At 57.4% G+C, this 10,500-nt stretch overlaps 1 protein-coding gene across 14 annotated transcripts in view; it reads right to left on the minus strand.

The window, feature by feature from the left end:
• Window positions 1–8,174, minus strand: part of PHLDB1 (pleckstrin homology like domain family B member 1) — a 46,458-nt gene extending 38,284 nt beyond the window's left edge. For 3 of the 14 annotated variants that reach the window (XM_061203477.1, XM_061203476.1, XM_061203470.1), the window contains exons 1-3: window positions 7,980–8,171; window positions 1,481–1,561; window positions 705–828 (exon numbers count right to left, since the gene is read on the minus strand). In XM_061203477.1, the coding sequence (XP_061059460.1) occupies window positions 705–828; window positions 1,481–1,561; window positions 7,980–8,132 (358 nt within the window). In that variant the 5' untranslated portion in view covers window positions 8,133–8,171. Of the gene's footprint in view, window positions 1–704; window positions 829–1,480; window positions 1,562–2,258; window positions 2,348–4,621; window positions 4,876–6,838; window positions 7,079–7,979 lie in introns of those variants that run through there. The other 11 variants (XM_061203469.1, XM_061203467.1, XM_061203475.1 and 8 more) reach the window with 9 other exon arrangements.
• Window positions 8,175–10,500: the final 2,326 nt, after the last annotated feature.

Here is a 10,500-nt window from a genome sequence, read left to right on the forward strand (position 1 = left end):
GACTTTTCTGCAGACCTTCCCTTTGTCCCCCCAGTGCTCCCTCCCTAAGACCTTTTTCTCCTTCCCCATTCTCCCCCATCTTTTCCTCAAACTCTCTCTGCCTCCTTCTTCTCTCCCTCCCTTCTGCCACCTGCAACCCTTGCCCTCCCTCACTCCCCTCTCTTCAGTTCAACTCTCCCCGGGCTTCCTCAGGCACAGCCCCTCCCCCTGGCAGAGCCCCTGGGACCGGTATTTGGAGAATGTGGGGAATGTAGTATCACCCAGGCAACAAGTGCAACCTCGAGAGTAGAGAGGAAGGGCAGAAGCTGCAAGGTGGAAGGGGCTGTGCCAGGGCCTAACTAGGAGGTCTGCCCCCACTGCCATCTCTCCATCTCCACCAGCACCTTCTCCCATGCCAGGCGTTGCCCTGGAGGGGGCCCCCTTTCTTCTTGGCCACAGTGGTTGCCAGGAGCCATGTGCTCTCCTGTTTCAGTGCTCTCCTCCTGATTTCTAAACTGATCTTTAATCCCAGTCATGGAGCCAGATTAGTCTGGGCAGGCAGAGACAAGGGAAGCAAACTGGTGGGGTAGGGTGGCACGGCCTCCCATTTGGGGGAGGTGAACACTGCCAGCAGGTATCAAGAGGGCCCCAGCACATGCCAGGATCCCAGGGCAGGAATGTCTATGGGGATGGAGGGTGGCAGGTTAGATGCCCCCCAGACTCACCTTCCTCCAGCGGCAGAAGAGTGATGGCCGTGCTGAGCCGCCCACTGCCCAGGCTCACCAGATGGGGTTTGTCCGTTTGCACTTTCAGCCCTTTGCCTGTTTCGATCAGGTCCAAGGGTCCTTTCTGCAGGTAGTGGAGGTGGGGTATGAGCATCATGAGACTCCTGGCCGGCACCTGACCACCCTAGTCCCCGTCGTTGTCACACCAGCACTCTCTCCAGCACCTGCCCTCTCCAAAGGGCTCTGAGGGTGTAGTGCAAAATCTTGCACAGAGCAGTATTCCACTAAATTGTAATTCTATCTGGATCTAGGCCACTAACTCGTCCCACTGGATTTATCTCAAGTCTTGGTGTAACTGCCCCTTTTGTCTGTTAGGACAGAAACAGGAGAAAGTAAGGGGAGTGGGGAGGTGCTTGGTAAGAGGAGGGGGTACTGGTAGAGGGGACCGATCAAGACTTGGCCCTGTAGACCTGTCCGTGGCAATTCACTTGGCCATTGCTTGCCCCTGTTAAACTAAATTACAAGAGAGGGCAGGGCCTGGATCGAGGAGATACAGCTCAGGGTCAATCTGTAAACCACTTCCTGACTTTCAAAGGGTATTTTCTGGGTGAACCAATTAACCTAATTCAGCTAAAGACTTAGCTGTTAATAGGCTTGGGACCTGGGGAAGAGCAGAGGTAGTACCGCTGTCATCCTTGGGCTGGGACCACAGGTAGGTAGAGGAGTCAGCGCAACCTCACCAACAGCCCGTTTGCCCCGCCCCCAACCACACTCACCTGCACCATAGCTGGGGTCTTGCATCCAGGGCCCACTTGGTTCCTATTGATAGTGTCCATTGTCCTGGGGCTCCAGAGCTCCTGCAGACACAGCAGAAAACAGGTAAGGTGAGAAGGCCAGGGCAGAAAAGGGCAAGGAGTAGGCTCTGTAGCAAGGTTCTCAGGGCAGAAGCAGGCCCGTGTCACCGTGGTTTCCAGCATGCTCCTGCTGAGGGAGAAGTCGAGGCAGCTCAGGAGCTTCCTGGGGGAAGGTGATGCCGCATCTTCAGCTGTGGCGTGGATACCACACCACACCGGTCCTGGCGCTTGCCACACACAGGAAGCCCAAAAAGTCCTATAGGGTCCAACCTGTACTGCTGTACTTTCTTGCCTCTGACACCCAGGACTCAGGCCTTGGCAGCTGAGGACCCTCACACAACTGGAGCCGTAAGCCGGGTGGGGGAAATCTACCTTAGCGGGAGAAGCAAGTCCAAGGAAGTCCCTCCAGGGACACTGGTAGACAGGGGGCCCCAGGTGGGTGGCAGGGCTGAGCAGGAGCTTCCTCCCACAGCCTTTCCCTCTCCTTCTTCTCCCTTTGTCTCTTTTCCCAGGGGTCTCAGAAGGATGTTTTCTTAAAGGAGACACACGGGAAAAACGCAACTATTCCTGCCATCTCTTTGTCTCGATTCCTGCACCCTCTCTTCCCCAGAAAGCAATCTTAACCCCAAACAGTCAGCAAAAAAATAAAAACCCTCCATGACGACTAACACTGGGAATATAGGACTCTGGGGATCTTCACCTGATTTGGTGCTGTAGGAAGCTGAGGTCCTTAGAACCAGAGGTAAAATACTGATGGATTCCAGAGCCAGAACTTGAACTCTTCTTCACCCATCCCTTTCTCCCTGGCTCACAGTTTTGGCACCTGCAAATTCTGAGGAAGCACCTTTGTGTACTAATATGTGCCTACATGCCCATCCTTGGCCAACTTGCTAAGGTTCATCTGCTGCTGAACAATGTTTCTGGGGAAGTTGAAAAGAGTGTAACTGAAGGTAGGGAGGGAGACGTAGGAAGGCAGGGTGCCCCTCCACTTTCTCTTCCAAGGGACTTGGAGAAGAAGTGGGGGGAGGAGCCAGCATTCCAAGCAATGTCTGACCCTGGCAGTGGGGCCCAAAGGCCTTAGCCATAGAGTTACTAATTTTACCCTCCCAGCTTCCACCCTTCCGGTCCTGGACTGCATCGGCTCCGTCACCATTTCCACCCAAGCTGGCGGAAGAGAGGCCGGAACAGGGCCTGGGGCCCGCCCCAAGTCTGCCTTCCCCAAGAGGGAAGGCAAAGGCCATTAACCTACACCAAAACTCAAGCTGGCCTGGCACCTCCCCAGGAGATCTGGCCAGGGGGAAGAATTTCCAGGGACGGAGACTGCTTTACTCAGGGAAATCCCTCAGCATTCTATGAGGGAGGAGAGGCAAGAGAGTGGGTTGGGGGTGGAGAGTTTATATAAAAGAGGGGGTAAGAAAAACAAAACGATAAATAATGACGAAGGAAAGGCATCATCACTTAGTGGAAAGAGCTTTAGACTGGGGTACAAGAGCCTTAAATTCTAATCCTGACTTTATTATTTATTAGCTGAGCGATCTTGGACAAGTTACTTAACTTCTCTGAGCGTCAGATCATTCTCTATAAAACTGGAATAATGATTTAAAGAAAACAGAAAGATTGTTTGGATTACTGCTTGCCTGGGGCTAGGGGTGGAATGGGGAGTGACTATAAATGGGCAGATTTGGGGGAGGGGTGATAGAAATGTTCTAAAACTTATTTGTGATGATGGTTGCACAGATCTGTAAATATACTAAAAATCACTGAATGTACATTTAAATTAAGTGAATTTTATGGTATGAACATCATACCTCAATAAAACTATTAGGGTTTTTTTTTTTCAAGATGATTGTCTGGAGATTCAGGTATTATATGAAATGACACTCTGTGAAGTGCAAAGCACTATAAACATGCCAGTTATCAGTATGAGCTTCATGATCTTGAACAAGTCACTTCACCTATCTGGGCTTCAGTTTCTTCATCTGTCAAGTTGTCATTATCACTCTGTGAGGTAGCAGTGGGTGTGCTCATTTATTTACACCAAGGATTTCAAGTGCAGATAAAGATTGTAAAGGAATGAGGTTGATGGGGAACAAGAGTGATTGGAGGGGAGGAGAGAAGGGAATAAGGAGGTGAAAGGAGAGATAAGGAGAGAGGTGTAGGGAGAGACAGAGAAGATAAGAAAAGATGTAGATTGGGAGGCGCGGGGCTGTGGCCCGAGCTCCGAAACCTAATCCAGGTGAAGTGGAAAGGTACACCAGACCAACGCGTCCCAGCACGCGGGCGGCGCTCTGACCCAGGGGCTGCGCAGAGGCCGGGAGAGCAGCCACGGGGGCGGAGGGGGCGGGGGGTCGTGTCGCGGAGAGGGGCGGGGGCGCCCTCTCCTCCCACCCCACCCCCGGCCGGGAGTGCCAAACGGGCTGCTCCGGGGCGCCTCCCACCGGCCGACCTGCTCACGTCCCACCAGGCTGCCCACTACCCGGGGCTGTAATTACCCACCCGGCTCGCCCAGCCCGGCCTCCGCGGCCGCTCTGCGAAACCCCGCCCCGCCCGCTGCCAAAAAAAGGCCCCTGCGGTGCGAGTCCAGCTCTCGGGGAGGAGGGACTGGGGGAAGCGCCGCGGTCAGCCTCGGCTCTTAGTAGCTCTCCTGCACCGCGAGCAGAGATGCCCAAGCTCCTCCTCGGGCTCAGGGTGGCAGAGGCCTGGGTGTCTGGAGGGCCCCTTGTGGGGCGAGGCCGGGGATCCGGCAGGTGACCCTGCTCCGGCCCCTCCGGCCTCTCGGCCCAGCGCGAACGCCCGGGCATCCAGGCCACGGGGGGTCAGCAGCCCTACCCGGTCCCCAGCTCTCTGCGCCTCGTGGGGCGCCCAGAGTCACCGCTTCGGGGGTCTCGGCACCTTAACCAGGGCGGTGGGGCCCCAGGGAGCGGCCGGAAAGGTCTGGAACCGACAGGCACTGGAGGAAGTCCAGGCTCCAAATTCGGCCCCAGAAGAAAGGTCCGAGGCCGACCCCGGAGCGAAAGCGGTCCCGGCGGAGCCCCCGCACGGGTGCTTCCGCTCCGGCCTCACCTGTGGCCCCGGCGGCCAGCCCAGGCCTCGCCCCGGGCGTCGCATGGCTGTGGCCCGAGGCCTCCGGGGCAGAGTTGGGATCTTCTTGACCCGCCGCCGCCGCCGCCGCCTTCGCCCGCCCGGCGCACATCCGCCCTCGAGGAAGGGCCGCCGGCGGAGGAAGGAGCCGGGAAGGGAAGGAAACTGAGGCTGGGAGCCCAGAGGGCGGGGCGCCGGAGCCGGGCGAGGGCCGGGGAGGGCGTGGGGGAAAGCCAGGGACGGAGGGAACTTCGGGAGAAGGAAAACGAGGGGTCTGCGGAGGGACGGGGCGGGTGGGAAGACGAAGGGATTTGGAGGGAAATAAGAAAGAGGGAGACTGAGGGATGAGGGAAAAGGAGGGCTGGGGAGGTAAGACTGAGGGCACAGGATGGGGAGGAGGGGAAGAAGGTGGGAAACCGGATAGAGTCCAGGGGACGCAGAGGTGGGGGGAGACAGGGACGGAAAGGTAGAGGGACTGGGGGACGAAGGAGATGGGGGAGACTGGGGACAGAGGAGTCCTCAAGGAAAGGGGGTGACGGACCGGGGGAGCAGTCGACGGTACCCAGGGCCGTGGAGGGGGAGACCGGGGTGGGGGCGGGAGGCGGGGCCCTGGAGTAAAAGAGGGGGCCGGAGGGCAGGCCGGGGGACCCAGGAGTGGGGAGAGACCGTAGGCGGGCAGCCGGGGCTGGAGGAGGCGGCGGGACAAGTCGAGAGTGTAGTTCGGGGGTGTGATTTTACTTGTGTGCAGGGTGGAGGTGGGGTGCAGGGAAAGGGCAGCTCTCCGAGGCCGGGGAGGCCGGGGGACTGAGTTGGGTTTCCGCACGGAGGGCTCCCTGCTGCCCCTCGCCGCCCTCCCCAGGGCCGCCAGGTGGGACAAGGCCGCAGTGTTGGGCCGCCTGCCGGGCCGCCCCGCCCGCCGCTGACGCCGGACAAGCGGCCTTTCTTTGGCCGGGCGGGGAGAAGGGGCCGCTTGTTTGCCCGGCGGGGGAAAGGGGCGGCCCCCAGACACCGCCGGCTCCCCGCGGGCGGCGGCGGGAGGGGGGCCGCGTGTGTAGCATTTGTGTGTGTGGGGGGGGAGGGTGCGTGTGTAACAGTCGGCCTGTGTGAGGACTGAGTGTGTGATGGGTGTGTGTGAACGGCGGGGTGCGTGGGCCCGGGGAAGGGCGTGAGCGCGAGGGGCCGCAGGTGTGAATGTGGGCTTCCTGGGAGGGCTGCGGGTGCTTGGCGTGTGTGTGGAGTCCTAAGTGTGCGCTGGGTCCCACACGTGTCACGGCGGAGAGAGACGCAGCTGTCCGCGTGGCGTGTGCGGTGGGAAGGGTGCGTGGGTGATGCCGGGTGGGGCGCCGAGTGTGTCTGCGCGTGGGATGCCTGACGTGGTGGGGAGGTTGGCTTTGTGTGTGACCGGTTCGATGAGTCAGCCTCCGGGACGGCTGAGCTAACGGGCCCAGTATGCAGCCCCGCCCCGGCGCCCTGGGTCCCCCGTCGGGCCGCTCGGTCTCCCGGCCCAGGCTCCCCTCTTGCCCGCCTCGGCGGAAGCGTCCGCGGGCGCCTCGGCCACCCAGCTGCCCCGCCCCAGCCCCCCGCCGCCCCCGGGCGCCCGCGCTTCCCCATCCCGGAGGAGCCCGGAGGACCTGGCTCAGCCCCGGCACCAGGGAACTCCGCAAGGGATTCGAATCTGGACCGTGCGGGCGTGGCAAGAGCGGAGACTCATTGCCCCCAGCTTCCCCGCTCTGGCCTCCCGGACCCCTAAAGACGCGGGGCCTTGGAGAGGGCCGGGGAAGCCTCAGATGTGCCACCCATCTCCTGAACACACGCAAGAGTCCCTCCCGGACACCACTGCCTCCAAGCCGGACTCCGCAGCCCTTTCCTGTCCGCCAAGGCGGCCCGGCCCGGGACTGGAGCTGAGATGCCCCGGGGGACACCCCAGCTCCTGGTGCAGGGCTCTCAGTCGTTCTGTCGGCGAGAGAGGGGAAGTGTGGGGAGCAGGCGGACGAGACCCCGCGAGTGTCGCCCAGCCGTCTGGGTGCCCGAAGGAGAGTCTTGGGACAAGGATCCGCGTTCCCCCCGGGGGGAGAGCGCAAGGGCCCCCTCTGGCGGCGGCGCGGGCGGCGGCTCGGGAGGGCAGGAGCAAGCAAGCAGCTCTCGGGAAAGCAGCGGAGCCCACTCCGCACAAAGCCTCTCGCGCCCCCACGCACTCACCTGTGGCCCCCCTCCTCCCCTACCGGTTTCTTCGGGGCTCTTCCAGCCCAGAGCTATCTGAGGGCTCTCTCCAGGTCCCTGGGACTTCCTCTTATCCAGTCCCAGCCGCGCAGCGAGCAGGACCCCCAGGCGTAGTGGGGGAGAGCGTTCTTACCTCGGGGGGAGAGGGAGACACCGGTTCCTTCGCCTGGCTCGGCCGCCGCGGCCCCAGGCTCAGAAGGACACTCTTGCTTTTCCCTGGGAGCCCGCTGAGTAGGAGGAGAGCGAGCGGATCCCGCCTCCCTACCCCACCCCACCCCCCGCTAGTCCCCGCCCCCGTCCCCCGTCCCGTCCGCCTGGACAGCCAGAGGAGACGCCCTTGTGGGACTGGAGCCCAAGATCCCCCCACCCACCCTTTCCCATAGCAGCACCTCCCCACCCCCCCCACCCCCCGCCTGCACAGCGCTCGCTTTGTTCATCTCTCTGCAGCTGGGCTCTCCACTACCACCACCACGTACACACCCCTATCCCACTCACCCTCCCCTTCGGACTCTCCTAGACCACCCTCCACCCCTAGGCTTTAAGGCTCTTCTGAGAGGGTGTTTTTGACAGTTTTTCTCTAAACCCCACCACCACCACCTTTTTTTTTTTCACTTTAGATGCCTGAATCCTCCATTAGCTCCAATGAACTTCATGGTGGCAGCCCTACAACATATTCTCATCACCTCCAAATATCTGCTGAGGGTATCCAGGTCTACTCTCTGTTGCCCCTTCTCCTCATCCTACTCCAAGCCCCTCCACCACGACGACCTGTAAATGGGGTGGATAACTGCATATAGGGCGTCACAGATTTTTCTAAGGATAGGTATAAGGAGGCATGGTAAAGTGCCATGCAAACTGTAAAGCACAGGAAAGCTGAATGGAATTATCGTCTTACCCCGTGTAGCTCCACCCCCACCACAACCTGCAGGATTACAATTGGGAGACAAGCTGTAGGTTTACTGTTGAGCACACCATCCTACAGCAGTTTGGGTCTCTGTAGGAGCGAGGGGTTAATAAGGAAGAAGAGGGGGGCACCGAAAACCTAAGGGAAGCCTAGAAACTGAGCCGGGTTGAAAGTCATTCTCCCCACCCGAAATCCAAGCTGACAGCGGATCCTTACCTTGCAAAGCCAGCTCTCGCCCCAGGAGACTGACAGGGGAGGCCCTAGGGAGCTGAACGCAGCTAGACTGGACCTCTTTAACCAGCACTGGAGGGACCCCTGAGACTCTTCCTCCCTGAAGGAGTGGAAGCAGAAAGCCCTCAAGGCTGGCATAAATTCCAGTGAGGGAAGGATAGCAGAAAATAATTTGTCCTCTTTGGGATGGACAAATCTTGCTCTGATTCAGTGACTTTAGTGTGTACCCTCCCCGCCTAACCCAGGAACAGCAGAAGGTTGAACTGCAGGAATCTTTGGTCACTCATTGACAGGGCCAGCATTAGCAGGGGGACCCCCCACGGCTGGAGGCTGGAGCTGACCGGACTAGAAGCAGGAGGGGGTGGGACGCTCTCTGCAGCTACCTGCTATAGCTAATAGAGGTCAAACTATCAGGCTTCAGCATGTGCTGTGGGCACCAGGAAGCCCCAGGATTTGGCCGGGGGTGGAGGAGCGGTGTTGGGGGTGGAAGCCTCTTATTCTTTCCTTCTTCATACTGTTTGAGGCTCATAAAAGTATTTTAACTCTGACCACCTTTTTATGAGGCAGATCACAACAGTAATTTTCAGGCTATTCTGTTTAAAAAAGAAAAGAAAGAAAAAGAAACAAACCCCATACTTGTTGTATCTTATGTGCCAAGACCCAGCGTTTGAGGGAAGAGGCTCAGACTGGGGTACCGCAAAGACTTTTCACATAACTCTTTCACAATTCCAGCTCTTCCTTACCGTTTTGGTCAGGAGGAATTTCAGGGAATAATCAAGGCTGCCACGGAGGCGGCTGATGCTGAGGCAGGGGGTTGAAACATCACCCAACTGCTCTCTGTCCTCCCAGCCCAGGGGTCAGCTGACCCCATGATAAAGGTTCTGTGCAATGTGTCCTCGCTCCTGCTGTGTCGGGGCCCTATGTTCCCACAGTTAGAGCACTCAGGGGACTTCAGACCTACCATCCCCACCCCGCTCCACATCTGGAGCCCATCAAAAAACTCAGTGCTCTCTCACAGTTACGCAAGAGGTTGAGCAGCTGGGAGCTCAGAAAGGGGGAGGAAGAGAGAAGAAAGCAGAAAACAGCTTTCCAAGCATGCTTCAGACTTTCCGAAGTGGAAGCAGGGGGAGAGGGCAAAGGCTGGGTGTGGAAGGAAGAGTGGATTTTTTAAGGCCCTCTGCACTTGGCTATGAATGTCAGGAGTGGACTTCCACACCCAGCCTGCCTTTGCCACAGCACATTTCCCAGCTCTGTCTGTCCTCTCAAATTGTACACCCTCCAGCCCCAGAAAGAGGTGATTATTGCTCATTACAGCAAGCAATCCCTGTAGATGCACACCCTATCCCAGGAAGCTAACCTTTCTGGCCTCTTTGGATCCTGAACTCAGGCATCATTAGTGTAGGTGTGGTGGCAGCAATGATGCCAAGTAACTCTTCACTGCATCCAACTTGGGGGAAAAGTTCAAACCTTCCTTCACTAGCTGCAAAAGAGCAGCAGCTCTCTTCTCAGCTTGTCTTAGAAATTGCACAATTCACACTTCCACCCACAGCTAAGATACGTCCAAGCTGAGTGGGAAATTTGGGTAGGACAGAAGACTGGTCTTATTTACCCTCCATGGCTCAGGACCTTCCTATGAGCTGAAAAGAACAAGCATTCATTCAGGCAAAAGAATGGGAAACGAGACCTATTTCCATTTCTCATTGCTTTGAATTGGTAACACCTCTTTTTCAAAAAGCTCGTTAACCTGATCACAGATTTACACCTATGGGAACTTCCCAGAATTGGACTAAGCCTTAAATAACCACATAACCCCTGCCCTATGAACAGCAAGGCAAAAAACTTTCCTTTCTGACCACTGAGGGTAGAGGTAGGGGAGTGGCCCAAGCTTCTGAAAACTGCCTGGTTGCTTGACTCTTGTGTTTGAGAGGGGGCAACAGCTCAGTTTGGAAAAGTAGTCTAAACTTCCTAAAGGCCTGCCTGCACATCAGTCACTAACTCCCCAGGGTGAGATGTGAAACTCACTCTTGTAGAGATGCTGTCTGCTCTTGGGTCAGGAGCAATACACAGCAACCAACCTACTTGTGGATCTTCTAGGAGTTTCAAAGAAGCTCTACAGCTGCAAATATATTTACCAAATGGGGCAAAAAGAGGGAATGAAGGGAGAGGATGGTTGCAATGAGAGATGTGCATAGTACAGGGGAGTCAATTCTGAGTTTTTGCTTCCTTTTGAGCGATTCCTCTAAAACCTACCAGACCAAAGCTCTATTTCTCACCCTTATTGAGAACCCATGTTGAGTATCACTAGTTGCAGTTGACGCCGACCTACCTTAGCAAGAAAGCTTTGTAAGGAGGTACAGCCGTTGCTTCCAGTTCGACTTCAATCTTCCTGATGGGGACTCCTCCTATTTTCCTCCTCTCCTCCTCCAATGAGCCCTGCAGATGTGAACTTTTTTTTTTTTCGGCCCCGCCTCGCAGCATGCAGGATCTTAGTTCCCCGACCAGGGAT

This window comes from Eubalaena glacialis, chromosome 10 (assembly GCF_028564815.1).
Source record: "Eubalaena glacialis isolate mEubGla1 chromosome 10, mEubGla1.1.hap2.+ XY, whole genome shotgun sequence".
In the NCBI taxonomy this organism is placed as follows: Eukaryota; Metazoa; Chordata; class Mammalia; order Artiodactyla; family Balaenidae; genus Eubalaena; species Eubalaena glacialis.